The sequence below is a fragment of the Tauraco erythrolophus genome, chromosome 2 (genome assembly GCF_009769465.1).
Source record: "Tauraco erythrolophus isolate bTauEry1 chromosome 2, bTauEry1.pri, whole genome shotgun sequence".
NCBI lineage: Eukaryota > Metazoa > Chordata > Aves > Musophagiformes > Musophagidae > Tauraco > Tauraco erythrolophus.
In genome coordinates this window covers 108487828-108503280 of record NC_141466.1, presented here as the reverse complement: position 1 = coordinate 108503280, position 15453 = coordinate 108487828, and the positions used below count along the sequence as shown (strand labels likewise).

The 15453-nt window shown below is 41.1% G+C and overlaps 1 protein-coding gene across 2 annotated transcripts in view; it reads left to right on the top strand.

The window, feature by feature from the left end:
• The first annotated feature begins 4684 nt into the window (after positions 1 to 4684).
• Positions 4685 to 15453, top strand: part of PTPN14 (protein tyrosine phosphatase non-receptor type 14) — a 72044-nt gene continuing 61275 nt past the window's right edge. The window contains exons 1-2 of one of the 2 annotated variants that reach the window (XM_009980562.2): positions 4685 to 4858; positions 12422 to 12591. In XM_009980562.2, coding sequence (XP_009978864.2) covers positions 4685 to 4858; positions 12422 to 12591 — 344 coding nt within the window. Of the gene's footprint in view, positions 4859 to 12421; positions 12599 to 15453 lie in introns of both variants that reach the window. The other variant, XM_086629411.1, reaches the window with a different exon arrangement.

Below are 15453 nucleotides of genomic sequence, written 5' to 3'. Positions count from 1 at the left end.
GCCAGGTTGGACAGGGCCCTGAGCAACCTGATCTAGTTGGAGATATCCCTGTTCCTTGCAGGGGGGTTGGACTAGATGACCTTTGAAGGTCCCTTCCAGCCCTAACCATTCTATGATTCTATGATCAAGAATCCACTAAGACATAGTATTTTTTCATATTCATACTGATGAACTGCATTTGGGATAGATGCTTTTTCAAAAAGCTGGTTTGATTTTACATTTTGTACGCTATGTGTCAGAAGAAATATTTTGCAGAATGAAGCTTAGCTTTCAAATGAGCATCTGCTGAAAGGAGTTAAAGATTTGAAGTGCAGAGTGCTCTGCTGGCCCGGTCCTGCACCTGGGAATTATGTTGAGTGTGTGGACCCTGAGGGCACCTGTGTGCCTTAATGGCCCTGACCAGCCTCACCTGGGGCTTCCACTCCAGCCTCTGCCCTCAGGTCTGGGACCTCCATTTCACATGAGTCCCTGTCTGAACCCTGTGGTTGGTGGTCTCCAGCCCTGTCTCCTGTTGCCCTGGATGGCCTCTGGACCTGTGTCAACCCTGGCCATGCATGGGGCTGTCAATGGACCTGTTTCCAGCACCCAGATTCTGCTCATCTCCTGAAGGCCTGTGCTGCAATGGGTGAGGACAGTGCTCCACTGGGGTCACCCTCAGCTCCCAGCTCATCCCTCCTCACCGGCCGGCCCTGCTCTTGCTGTTCCCCAGCAATGCCTGTGCTTTAGTACCACGTTGTCATCAGCGCACGCCTGCCTAAGCGTTACAAAAGGCTCTGTCTCTCAGACATACTTTCTGAGATACTCGAGAGTTTTAGTGCCAGGCTTTCGGTTTTTAGGGGGACCTTATTTTGACTTCTGATTTTGAGTTTTTACTTTTCAATTGGTATTCATATCAGGCATGAGTGATGGCTCACTTAAAGATGAGTGGTTAGATGGGCAGGTAAATTGTTTGTGCTTCTGCAAAGCCTTTTGTTTTGTTGTTGTGTTGGTTTGGGGTTTTTTTGTAGTCGTGGTTTCTAGGACATGATTGAGAGACATTATTTTTTTGTTTTATATGCCTACAAAGTATACTTGATATAAAGGGAATTTCTTTTAGCAGAATGTTTAAATTTCCAAGCTTATTCTCCTACCAAAAACCTTGTTTAATTTGACATGCTTGTTAGAGTAAACTTAACTCCCAGAGAGCAATTGATACACAAATTTGAAGTATGACAGTGGGAAGGGGAAGAAAGAATCGAAAATAATCAAAACATGGAACAAAAAGAAAACAGGAAAAATACCCAAGGTTTGTAAAGAGCTCAGTCTAGTTTCTTTCCAGAAAAATATATCCTTATATGGAAGATGTCAGTTTAAAAGGTGTCATGTCTGTCTCTTTCACACCTGAAATATTCTTAAAAGAAATCCTTTTTAAAAAGCAGAATGAGGTCATAGTTATCTGATGAGCTTTTTACAGGCTTGCATTTGTTTCATTTTGGGGATTTTTTTTTATTTGTTTTAATTGTAGTGAAAGTGTGAGTTTGAGGAGGGGAGTGTTGTGAATGCCTGCATAGTTTGGTTAAGGACATTGCTGCTCCTTGGCAACCCTTTAACCAGGAAAGGAGATCCTGTAATGAAATAATCCTTCATTTGGAAGACCAAAACCCTTCTATCTCCAGTATTCTCCTTTTTTTTAGTTGTCTAGAAAATAACCTTGAATAAAAATGGATGCTCCTGATGCTTTTAAGAGTATACAAACATAAAGAAGCTAAATACCCTGTTTGCTTTAGGAACCTGTAAGTGACCAGGGTCTTTGAGATATTAGTTAGAAGATGTGTTAACAGTTAAGTTAGACATGCACATTAAATTGAGAATTAATAGTCGTTACAGGCTGGACCAATTGGAGCCAATTTAAACTGCCACAGGCTCACCATCACTATTCATTCTTTAATTGCAAACTAATGTAAGTGTGACATTTCATGTAAAAGAGCTGTCATTGGGCATTCGTGTATATCTAAGTGAAATGAAAAAGTAATGCAAGCCCTGCTACACAAAATGCATCCATTAACCTGTTTGTATGTCTGCATCTTTGGAAAATGGTGCTGGCTGATCGCCCCCAGCAGAATTGAGGAAAACCTGCTTTTACTTTACTGCTTCTTGAAAAATGGAGGGTATATTAGCCTTGTTTACCTGAGCATATGATATAACTCAGAGCAATTCATTTGCAATCCATGTCAACTTTTCTGTTACACAGGAATCGGTCAGTTTATTCCAGCACAGCATGTTTGCACACAAGTCTTCTGGGGTGACTTATCCTGCGATAGCTGTGGTGTTCAATGTGCCTGGTGAGCAAGGCCAATCACTTTTTTTTTTTTACTGACATTGATTTCATCTTTAGGCTACTGTCAACTATACAGTTACCGTACAGAGGATGGCTTATGTTCTGCAAGGAAGTGTGTGCAGCTAACAGTAATGCAAGATACGATTTTTTTTTTTTTTTTAAATTGAATTGGCTAGCTAAAACTCTCCATGTGTCTAACTCAGAGTAATTTACAAAGCCAGAGACTGAACAAAAATGCTGTTCTTGATAAGATGTAGTTGTCCACACCCTTCCTTCTTTGTAATTTCCTTCCGTTTTTCCCACTTTTCAACTTTGTGCTGGAGTTTTGGGTAAGTTGGTAGGCAAGGTAGTTGCCAAGTTGTTGGCTAGGGGTTAGAGCACGAGCCTGGCCTGTGTGTTTTAGTGCATAGATCTGCTGCCATTCTCCCCAGTGGTGTTGGACAAGCTGGCTAATGTTTGCTTCAATTCCTCTTCTGTGAGTCATGGGTAACACGTCCCTACCTCATGAGATTATTGCGAGGATGTATTCATGTGTCTTTGATGGCTTCTGATGTTACAGTGATGCAAGGTGTAACAGCTCTCTTGTGCAATCATGTGAAAATAATGCATTATGTCTGTACCCACCAAAGTTAGAAATGGGCGATTAAACTGCAGCAGCTAATTTGATATGTTTGTTTGCACTTCAGTAAAATAGCCCGTGCCCCTTCTCAAAGTCTCTAGGCTTCTCTCTGGTAAAGCTAGTAGACTATCAGAGTAGTTGCACACCTAACCAGTGAGGGGTTGCTTGTGATTTTCTGTTTGTGTGCTTTTTTGGTTTTGTTTTGTGTTGCTTTAACCTCCTAATAAATGCCAAGATATACTGGCTTTGGAAAATACACTTTATCAAATATGTGCTAGTTATGTTTCTAGCGTAATGGTAATCGCTGTAGTCAATCAGTCTGCTTCTAATAATCTCCATAGCAACTACATTCAATAAAAAGTGAAAATAACTGATTCATGCACTTCTATGCCAAGTGATACACGTGAGCAATGTACTATCTGCTTGAAATGTCACATCCAGCTAAATGATGCATACTCTGCTGGCAATGCTTTCTGATGCTTCTCTTAAGAAGCAAGGAAACGGGAGCTAGTTTTTGTTTGCACTACTATTTGTTAAGAGAAATGGACTTTTAAATGCCAACATTAGTGTCCCTCCATTTCTTTCTCCAGAATTATCAAATAAAGCCAGGAAGACTTGGTCGAGTAATTTGCTTTTTATTTCATTCCTCTCTGCATGTGGAAAGTGATATTTTAAAGCTGATTGTGGCAGTGTAAACACTTTGTTTTGGTTTAGCTTGAACCTGCTCCTAACTAGACATTTTTATTTTTTTTTTTAACAAAAGAAGTGAATCTCACAGATCAGGATCGTTGCTTCTTAAATGTCATTGTTTCTGTATCTATAGTTCTTCTGTCTACTTTGTAGTTTGGCTTAACAGTTGCATGTGTCCCTGATAAAATTTAGGAGTAGTAATTAGAAACAACATCTAGAATATGTGTTCTCTTCCTCCCACTCAGTTTTATCCTGGTCTCTGACAGCTGCTCCTGCAGTTAGTCATTCCACCTGAAAGGATGAAACGCAGAATAGCTTTGGAGCGGAAAGTGAGCAAAATGTCAGGGATTGCCTGAGAGGAGCCTTCTCTGAAATGGCTGGGATGCTTCTTGCCTTTCACATGCATACTTTAGGTTTGATTTTTCAGAGGTGCTGAGCGCCTGCATTTCCTGCTCACTGCAGCCAACCTTTCTTCTTTCAAAATCGCACCTCTTTTAAATGCCTCTATCCCTTAGCTTTTTAAGCTAGCTTTCAAAGCTGGCCTGAGGGCACCAAAACTTAGCTTGAAGATTATGTTATAGACCCCTGTGGTGGGGGTAATGGTGGGAGAGTTAGCACCTCTGGATGTGCGCCCTGTAGAGTTGCTGTTTGTACTGAGCTTCTCAAAGAATGACTTTGCAATTAAATCCGTACTTTAAATTCAGCGCCAAAATAGAATTTTGAAAGATTCGTTATGTAAGATCTTCTTTTGCGAGATGGAGTAAGTGCCTGGTGATCCTGTGCGTGGACATGTTTGTTTTATGGTTTTAAACGTGACTCTCTTCCTTTAAGCTTTTTTCTTTTCCACTGATCTTTAGGAACATCTTATTTCACACTCGACTCTACTTATTTGTATGTGTTTTGCAGGAATCCCTTGAAGCTTGCCCTGGGAATGGACAGCTACCTCCATTTCTGGAGGAGAGTAGTGCCAATTAAAGAAGCCTTCGAGGCAAGTCGACAAGTGTGCTGATAACTCTCAGAAGAGTACAGGGAAGGGGCCACCTTCCAGTCCAACAGCCATGCCTTTCGGGCTGAAACTGCGACGGACCAGACGCTACAACGTCTTGAGCAAGAACTGCTTCGTGACAAGGATCCGTCTGCTGGACAGCAATGTGATCGAGTGCACCCTCTCCGTGGAGAGCACAGGGCAGGAGTGCTTGGAAGCTGTTGCTCAGAGGCTGGAATTACGTGAGGTAAGAGTAACCCAGGAAAGACCATCTGTCACTGTATAATTTGACACGTTTTTAGCTCAGGCAGTCTGTTCGTTTGAATCATGTTGTTCTCAGAGCTGCCCAGATATGATCAGCAGCTGGAGCCTGGACAAACGTATTCTGATTGCATGAAAACTGAGGGCAGAACAGCACTCAGGGTTTTGTGCTGTTGCTCATTCATCATAGTTTTGAGAGCTCTTTGTAATACGAAGATGAAGATTTCTTCTTTTCTTAGAAAGCGATGGATGTTACTTTCTGAACTGGGATGCCAAGGGCCAAGTTGCAGTAACTTTTATCTGAATGTAACCCTGGTTTCACCAACACTGCTGGTCGAATTATGCCAGTGGGAAGGAGATCACTGGCTTTTAAGTATCCACCTTCATGTAAATACATTTTTGTTACTAACAACTGAAAGAGGCAACAGTTGTGTTACTAGCAGGAACAACTAGTAATGGTTTGACGATGGTGGGATTTTTTCTTCCTTTTGTTTAACTGGAACATTTCATATGTAAAATTCTGAAAGCCATCTTTTAGATTCCCAATGCTTCTGAAAAGGCTGAAGAAGCCCAGTCTTAAAGGATTTCAGTCTTTTAATACATTATTTTCTACTTCTTGCTGCAGAATTCAGTGTTTAAGTGTTGAGGCCTTTTTAGAAATCTCCCTTCAATATGCATGGCACAAATGAGCTGTCTTTTCTTACCTTCTGTGGACTCCTTAAGTGTTCCTGCATGCTTCTAGGCTTTTGCAAATCACAAGTTGAAAACCATTGCCTGGAAATTGCTGTGTTATCATCTGATTGTCGTGGCTGATGCTTTCTGTAAGCACAACTGGGAAATCTAATAATCTTGCAGTGATTTGCATTCGTTGGTTGTAATGGTGGCGACTGGAAGGTAGCATACAAATCACTATTGCAAATGAAAACTAAACAAAAACTCCTTTTTGTACATCAATAATGATAAAGAATGAGAGAATAATCTCACTCTGTGTGTGCAGAGTGAGCAGGAGAATGTGCAGGCAGGAATAGAGTAGAGAGTCAGAATATTGCATAGTGATTTTTCATACTTGGGTGGCAGAGATGCTCTAGGGTGTCCTTACAGAGAGGTTAGGTCATTCACTTTCCTTCCAGTGCAGAAAGCAGTGAAATGAATGAAGTGATTCTCCTCATATTCCTTGTGGGCTTATCTAGTTGGTGCAGCAGAAATCTGGGTCCTAATGATTCTCTCTGGAGGTCCACCTGCATTTGTGAACAATAGCTCTGTCAGAGGGTTAATATTCTTTTCCACAAAGCGTTTTGTGATTTCAGGACGTGTTTTGTTTCACTTTGGAACAAAGCCTGAAGTTTCAAAATTTTCCAGAGAAAAAAGATTGGACAGTAGAGTAGTGAAGGAAGTTGTTTTGGTCAGTGTTCAATTTCTTGGGGGTTTTCTATTGCTTTGGGGTTTTTCATTTTCAAAATTATTTGTGTCATGCAAAAAGAAATATGTCAGCACAAAAAGTTTGTGTTTCAAGATAAAAAATATTTTAACAACACAGAAGAGAATGCTTTGATGTTGTTGGAACACTTTCCCCTTCTTTCATCACCCTCCTCGCTTTTTTCTAAACAAAGTTTTGGCAACGTTGAAGCAATTTTGTAAAGTTCAGATTTCAACAGTACAGCATTTTTTTGACAGAAGTTGTGGGTTTTTTTGTGGGTTTTTTTTGTTTTTTTTTTTAAATCTTTTTTCTGATTGATTCTGGTAGCATCCATTGCTGCTTTGAATGTTTAGGAGAGAAGAGAATTACTGACCCCTTTCATCTCTGAGAGGGTCTCCCTGTATCCTCTTCTGCTTATTTCACGAGCAACAATTGGAGCTAGCAAGCTTGGAGGTGCCTGGTGCTGAGTGCTATCCTTGTCCTCGACCCAAAATTCAATACATCTGCCTCCCTAGTCTTCCTGCCATGATTTGTAGAGGAACAAGTCTGATGCAGTCATTTGGTGACTGTCCCCTTCCCTCTCTAGGCTTACCATCATTTTTGAACTCGCTGGCCGATCAAATTCTACAGAAGGGTCAAAAATACTTTGACAAAGCTGAAATTTCTATCAGATTTGTCCAAATGGATAGCTGAGGAGAGAAGCCCATTAAGTGTAGCAAGGAGAAAATCCTTGCAAGTGTCTGTATGGAGAGAGACTTTTTAAATTCCCCAAATGCAGCAAAAACTTCAGCTAGAATATACCTTTTCTTGGAAATCCTATTCAGCTAACTGTGATGTACAAGTAAGGAAGAAACTAAGCTTTGTTAAATCCCATGCTCACAAAACAGTACTAAAATCCTGTTTGTCTCCTCCATGCAGTCTCAGGTAAGAATATGTGTTCTCTTAAAAGTAAATATCAATTTTTGTTTGATACTTTAGTTTGATCTTATATTTAAATAAATCCCAGGTGTACCTCAACTTTTACTTTCATGTTAGGAATACATGTGTTTTTCACTCAAGCCGATTTCTTAGAAATAAACAAAAACCTGTCCAAACCTCACCCCCCTGCTAAAAAAGCAAAACTGTTTGAGATTACTGTATGTATTGTTGTGAGGGACTGTCGATCATTACACCACACATGACCGAAAAACAGTATCTGATGGATTATGCATATTTCTATTTGATCTCTGGGGAATGCAGCTCCCTCCCTGACTGAGTCAGGGTTCAGGAGTAGGTCAGTAGAAAGTGTAGCCATGTAACTACTGTAAAATCTGGTTTTATCCTTTTCAACAAAGTTCTTGACAAAGCAACAGGTCTTCTAGTTGAATGGTTACCAGTTCCACTAAAGTGAGCTCTTATGCCAGCATGATGTAAAAAGTAAAGATGAGAAGTGGGGAAGAGGGGAAAGAGAGGAAAGATAAGGTCAAAAACATCATTTTATAATCTTTTATGTATGTGCACAGATTATAAAAAGGATTTTTTCCCCAATATGATGTCATTTTTCCCTTCAAGTGAGACTAAGTGAGCCTGCTTGAAATAGCAGTGTAATCTATACAAATCTGTTGTAACACTTCATGTCTGTCTCTCCTTTTTGTTCTCCTTAATTAACTTGATAAAATTATAATAAGTTTAGAAATGGAATGTTCTGATGTATTGTAAGGGGTGAGGAAAGAAGGTCTTTTCCAACCAAAATTATCCTTTCGAGCTGAATTTCACAATGGCACCTCCAGCACTCTGGTGCTGCGAAACCCAAACCAAAGCGTGATGATGGCGGGCTGGGCACTGCAGATGGATGCTGACCTCCGTGCAGGGGTGGCAATTTGCTGCCATTTTGACCTCGGTGGTTTTGTGCCCTAGAGGGTGTGCCCTTGTGTTGGGCAGCCAGGTTACCTCAAAGTTTGACAGCGAAGGTGGGATAGGGTTCAGGCAGCACTCGGACAAGAGACCTTCTAGGAACAGTTGGCTGCTGTAAATGGTGCCTTCCTCCCTGTGTGAGCGCCTCGGGATAGCAAAGTTTAATGCTTTTTGCCCAGAGGGAGCTGGAACTCTGCCTCTTCCTCAAGGATAAATATTTAGTTGGCCGCTTAACCAGATCCTTTAATAAACCTGTCTCGTCGTATCCTTTTGAACAAGGTTTGCTGATTTAGTAAGTGTTTGTCGTCTCCTGTTGTTGACAATTCTACTCTTTTTGCCCGGCGTAAAGGCAGGGATAGCCTCCTGAACTGGCAGCTGTAGTGTCATCTTTTTAAGACTTCTCAGCACAGGTTTTCTGTATCCAGTTTTCTTTTCTGACTCATGAGGATCGCCCTTTCACATGGTGTCATTGGGGCATGCGAGTGCTCTGGTTCTTGTCTGCTGCTTTAGTAGAGGACTGCAGTTCCTGGAGGAGTGTAAGCCGGTTTCATTGTGCCATGTGTGAAGTCATATGTGGTAGGTGAGACTAATTTTAAAACCTTGAGAGAAAATGAATATAAACTCTTTTCTAACAGAGCTCTTCAAGTATTTGCAGATTGGGCAAACCAAAAGCACTAGCAACTGGAGCTCTTTGTCTGTGGAATGGATGTGTGTGCATACATTTAGCATTATGAATAGCTTTCCTTCGGTGTGTATCACCAGTCTGTCAACTGTGGATGGAAGAAGGATTTTTGGGTTTTAAAAGTGAAAACATCATTCGCTTTCTTTGCCACTTGGCTGCTGATGTATTTGCTAGAGCAGCCTGTGTTACTTCAGAGCCTGCCAGGTGTAGGTGTAGATACGAATTCCATGAAAACTGGAGTGAAGTCAGTGGTTCGCTTTGTAGAGATGGACAGATCAGCTTTTGGAATCGACCTAGTTTTCAAACAGCTATTTATAGAGGAAAAAAAAAAATAATTATATTCTCTCGTTTGTGGGATGTCTGTAATGTAAAAATGTTTTGTGGGCTGAAGTGTACAGCAACACATAAATATGCATTCTATAAAGCCTTCTGGACAGTCATACGCTTGGTCATAGCATACTGAACTTGATGGTCCAGCTGTTTCAAATCCCACATTCCTCCACTCCTCTTTGGGAATTACTAATGTTCCTGGGGGATAAAGTCTCTTCAGACATTCGCAGTAGTGGCTACAGAAGTCCTTCCTCACTGTGGGTTGTTAAAAAATGCTGACGTTTTCAAGAAGTAAAGTTCCTGGCAAGAGGGAGCTGAAATTTAGATAACTGTGGTGGTTGTCTCTCCAAAGTGCATGCATTTGTGACTTGAGCTCTGCTCTGCAGTCCCTGTGCTTCATCTGCAATTGCTCCATCCTCTCCAGGCTGCTTTCCAGGAAAACCCTCGTCTTTCAGTTGTGTGAAATGCATGCTACCGTGGTCGATCTGCTGTATCTGCTCTAGTCTAGAAGCTTAAACACTGCATTCCCTTTACTTATTCCTTGGAAGTGATTCAGGATTCTGGATTTGGTGCTTGAAGTGCCTTTCTACTGTAGCAAACCTAAATTTCTATTGTCCCCCTGCTCCCACTCAAATGGGAAGGACTGTGTTCATTTGAGCTGTTTAATTGCAATACCCTTAATCTCTTGAATAACTCTTTTAGACTTCAGGCTCCAAATCATCTCGGTTGCTACATGTTTTACGAGTACTTGACACTGCAAATCTGGGTCATAGATGATGTGAATGTTTACTTTTTAAAGTAATACAGAAGATCTGTTTTTACAACTCTGCACTGTTTCTTGCTGAGGATGAGCTGCCCTGCATCACGAGATGGTGCATTAAGGGATTTCCCTTATGACGTGGTAGAATCACTGTGCTTTTTTCTGTCTTCACATGAATTCCTTTCCTTTGCTGTCTCCACTGTCCCTCCCACCTTCATTTTAATCTAATTACTAGCATGGTGAGCTTGTCAGAAAGAACTTTTTATCTAGTGATGACTACAGAGGGAGAGTAGACTTGTATCAGTGAATTGGTCAGTTTTGTTTTAAGTTTATCCTGTGGGATATACTGACTTCTTGATTTATTTGTGCTCTGGATTGATTGATTTATTGAAGATACCTTCAAATTCTAGAAGGAAATACTACATTGATTATCTTCAAAAAGAGAACTAACTTCCTTCACCGTACCAAACTGAGCTTAAAGAGAAAGGACTGAGCGGTGTTCAAGATATATTGCAGGTTCATCAAGCTTAATTGAGGAAGCAAGTTAGATTAGTTATCACCTTAGTTAAATGCTAGTCTGAATGTTCTCCGAAGTTGAAAATATGTGTGTAATGAGACCCTGAACTAAATACACCTGCACTCCAATTCAGAGTTTTTGTGTATGATTCTCTCCTGCATGCCCTCAGCTATTAAAATAGTTGGAGCAGTGTTGCTCCTGCTGGCTCGTTGTCATTTCTAAGCATTTTAATTTCTCAGTATTGTGTTAGTTGCCCTTGTGTTGATGTGATGATGAAGTCATGGTACATGCAATGGTTTTTAGAGAAGTATCCTTACCAAAGTGAAACAGGGTGTTGATGGTGGCTTTTGCAAAGTGTAATGGTTGCAGTTTGTCTGCTCCTTGTAAAACCTTTATTTAAAAGTGTGAATATCTGGGAAATCCAGTTGGTGAAATCTTCATGGTTGCTTTATAGGCCAAACTTTTTGAATGTATTAAAAGTAATTTCAAATGAAAGCTTTATAAAACAGCACATAAGGGTTTTTCTATTCGTTGTATCAAGTATCTTTATTTAAAATGCAGTGCTATGCTTAAGGGATTCCAACTGTCTGTGGAAGGATTGTTGTCCAGGTAAGTTAACCTGTAACAACAAAATAAATATTTTATTTGGTTTCAAGTTAATCTCATCTAATGGAAACTACTGGAAGGTTTTCATTGAATAGGGAGTCAGTTGGATTAAACACCAAGAAAGTTTATTGAAATAAAATCAGAGAAATATGCCAAAATAGTAACGATCCCACTTTCAGGTCCTAAATCTGCTCGGTGTCTACTAAAGTTCCTCCCACAGTTTCTGTTTCGTTCATTCCAGTTTTAGTACAGAGCGGTATTTTATATTGAAGGCATTGCTGGAAATCTCCAAACGCTGTCAGCTGAAACACTGAAAATAGATGTTGATACGAACTTCACAATTAGGGCTACAGTCAGATTTCCAAGCAACTGATGGGCTAGTTCCTTTGCTAAACATGAACACTTTTTTAAAAAAAAAAAGCCTTTTCTTCAGATCATCTGTAGTCACAGTACTTGCTGTTAGTTATAGCATGCATTTGCTTGCAGTAGCAGATCAGTGTGTTTAAGACAGTGGTTTAAGGGCTTTTCTATAGAATCCTTTGTGATGGATTGGCTGTTCCTTCAGCTGCTTATTACCAGTTTGTGGTAGTTGAAGCTCTAGTTCTGATCCTTGTTAATTACTCTCCACCAGCAACAGTCCCATGTGGCTTATACAGGAGGTACTACAGCCATTGAGACTTAGAGGATAGGAAATAGCTGAGGTTTTCAACCTGGTATTTCTGTAAGAGCCTAGAGCAAAGAACTTGTGTGTGTGATGCACATTTTAAGTGTAACACTTGTCTATCATAAAACCTTGTGAGTTAATTAAAAAAGGAAAGTAAACATTCTGTATTGGGTAAACAGTTCTGGTATTGGTAGATACATTTTGACATGTACGTGTGGGTTTGCATTCTTTTTTGTAGTTGGAAGAGTCGTCTTTGTCCTATGTCTGCAGTGGGCCTGATCTGAAGTCTCATGAAGCCTTTGTGCTTTCATTCAGACTTAGTGTTTGCTCTCTGTTGACAAGGCATGGGTGTAAAAGAATGCAAAGACTGAGACGCTTTCTGTAAATCATTTATGTCACCTGTGCCAGAATGTCAGACTGAGTTCTTTAATATGCATTTGGGAGAGATGGTAAGGGGCAGATAGTACTCCATGAAGAATATTATATTGCAGTATTAATTTGTTATTGTATTCAAGATTGTCCTAAAAATTAAAAAAGGACACTGAAGAAGAAATTACTCTGGCTTTGCATATGGAAAGATTTACACAATACCATCTGTTCTTACTTGCGTTTGTGTCATTGGTTGTGTGTGTGCTCTACCTCAAAAAGCTAGACTGACACTGTTTTGTTTCTCTATCTAGACTCACTACTTCGGCCTTTCGTTTCTCAGCAAGAGCCAGCAAGACCGCTGGGTTGAACTGGAAAAGCCTCTGAAGAAACAGCTGGACAAATTTGCCAATGAGCCTTTGCTTTTCTTCGGGGTAATGTTCTATGTGCCCAGTGTTTCCCGACTGCAGCAGGAGGTAACAAGGTATGTGGTTTCCCCCTCTTCACACTATTGTGATATTGCTGGGAGGGAATAGAGAGTTGCTCTGCTTCTGACATTCAGTATTTGCTCAGGTATCATCTGGTTCTTTTTCCTTTCCTGCTGATTGCCCAAATGGGAAAAAGTGCAAGAAGCCACCACTTGATTATATCTGTTTGGGGAAAAAAATAGCAATATTGGTGAATGATTATGCATGACCAACTGCAGAAACAAAAAGAGAATAATAGATATATGTTTAAATTGACATAAATTTTAAAAGGGACCATAGTGACTTTGCTCTTTTTCTGTAACCTTCTACTGATTAAAAAGAAGCCTTAGGCAAAGGACCTCTATATATAGTTTTAGTTTATTGTTCTTATGTCTACCTGTGCTTTGCTGAAAGTGAACTTCGGCATCTTTTCTGGGTTTTGCCCATCCCACGTCTGATTTTTCCCCTTATGCTTCACAAAAGGATTAAAATTGTTAGAGGGTATTAGTCTTTTAATTATGATCAGGGTGCACCTTTGCAAACAACTTCAGTGGGAATTACTCTCTTATTCAGAGCCCTGTGCTGCAGTTGTAACAAAGCAACTGTTTTGAGGGGCTATTCTTGTAAACCACATCACTGTGTGGTTTTTGCACATCTGTGCTGTATTTAAATTAAAAAAAAAAAAAGAGAGAAAAAAAGCCCACCTCACCCAAAGAGGGGTGGGCTTGTTTTCTTTTTAACCAAAGTTATTTCATTTATCTTATCTAGAGCAAAGTTGCATCAGCACAACTCCCCACTGAAAAATATGTTCTATTACAGAATCACAGAATGTTAGGGATTGGAAGGGACCTCAAAGGATCATCTAGACCTCATCTAGTCTAATCCCCCTGCCTGAGCAGGACCACCTAGATTAGATCACACAAGAACACGTCCAGGCGGGTTTTGAACATCTCCAGAGAAGGAGACTCCACAACCTCTCTGGGCAGCCTGTTCCAGTGTTCTGTTACCCTTACTGGGAAGAAGTTCTTCCTCATGTTTAAGCGGAACCTCCTATGTTCCAGCTTATATCCGTTTCCCCTTGTCCTATCTTCGGATGCCACTGAGAAGAGCCTGGCTCCATCCTCATGACAGTCACCCTTTACATATTTATAAACATTAATGAGGTCCCCCCTCAGTCTCCTCTTCTCCAAGCTAAAGAGACCCAGCTCCCTCAGCCTTTCCTCATAAGGGAGATGCTACACTCCCTTGATCATCTTTGTGGCCCTGCGCTGGACTCTCTCAAGCAGTTCCTTGTCCTTCTTGAACTGAGGGGCCCAGAACTGGACACAATATTCCAGATGCGGCCTCACCAGTGCAGAGTGGAGGGGGAGGAGAACCTCTCTTGATCTACTAACCACACCCCTTCTAATACACCCCTGGATGCCGTTGGCCTTCTTGGCCACAAGGGCACATTGCTGGCTCCTCATGGTCATCCTGCTGTCCACCAGGACCCCCAGGTCCCTTTCCCCTGTGCTGTTCCCCAACAGTTCAGTCCCCAGCTTGTACTGGTACATGGGGTTGTTCTTACCCAAATGCAAGACTCTACACTTGCCCTTGTTGTATTTCATTAAATTTCTCCCGCCCAACTCTCCAGCCTGTCCAGGTCTCTCTGAATGGCAGCACAGCCTTCTGGTGTGTCAGCCACTCCTCCCAGTTTAGTGTCATCAGCAAACTTGCTGACCATGCACTCTATTCCCTCATCCAAATCATCAATGAATATGTTGAACAATACAGGTCCCAGTACCGACCCTTGAGGGACTCCACTGGATACGCCTCCAACTGGACTCTGTCCCATTGACCACTACTCTCTGGCTTCTATCCTTCAGCCAGTTCACAATCCACCTCACTACCCGATCATCCAGACCACACTTCCTCAGTTTAGCTGTGAGGATGCCGTGGGAGACTGTGTCAAATGCTTTACTGAAGTCAAGATAGACCACATCCACTGCTCTACCATCATCCACCCACTGGGTGATTGCTGCAAACCTGAAATTCACCACATGGTCGTCATCTGAAAAAGATATATAAATAGTGGAGAAAGAGTGGCTTTAATTCTAGAAGGTGTGTAAGATGTAAAGTGTTTTTTATTGTAGATTGTGTATTTTAAAGGATTTTTTCTTAACACTGAACTGGAGAATTAACTTTGCTATGATGTGGAAGATTTGATTCTTAAAATGTCAGCTGTCAAGCAGTGCCTTGACTACTGTACATGCAGAAGCCTTGCCAAACAGGAGGCTGAAAGCGTCACAAAACTTAAATTTCCCTGGGAATACACCGAACGTCAATGCTTATCTGTATCTGTGTGTTCCTGCTTTGTACGCATTGAGACAGGGAAGTCTCATACCTTTTCCTTCAGAATTATTTAACACGCAGTCGGAATGCCTGAAGTGTTGCGTAGCTCACTTTTGTCAGCCCAATCCTGGCCTAGTTGTGTGCAAGGAAGCACTGTAGCTATTTGGATGCGATTATCTCTTCAAGCTGCAGCCTGCAGTGCTGATTGCTCATTCATAGCTCACCTGCAGAGGTGTATTTGCTCATTCTGCCCAGGTTGGTAATAACAAAACATTTCAGTGACAGTTGAACTTCACAGCCCTCTCAATTGGAGTGGCTGCTGAATTGTTTTTCTTTCTGAAGTGATTGATGACATAAGCTGCAGAGTCTTGTAAGTGCCTCTTAGGTTTCTTTAAATGTCTGCAGCAAAACCAGCAGCTTACTAATGGGTCTCAGACACAATAGCCTGTTAAGATTTTTTTTTTTTTTTTCAATTGTCTCCCCAAGTGGAATTGCTTCACTGTAGGTGATACGATGGCAGCAAACCTTCAACTGTGCAGTTCTAGGTA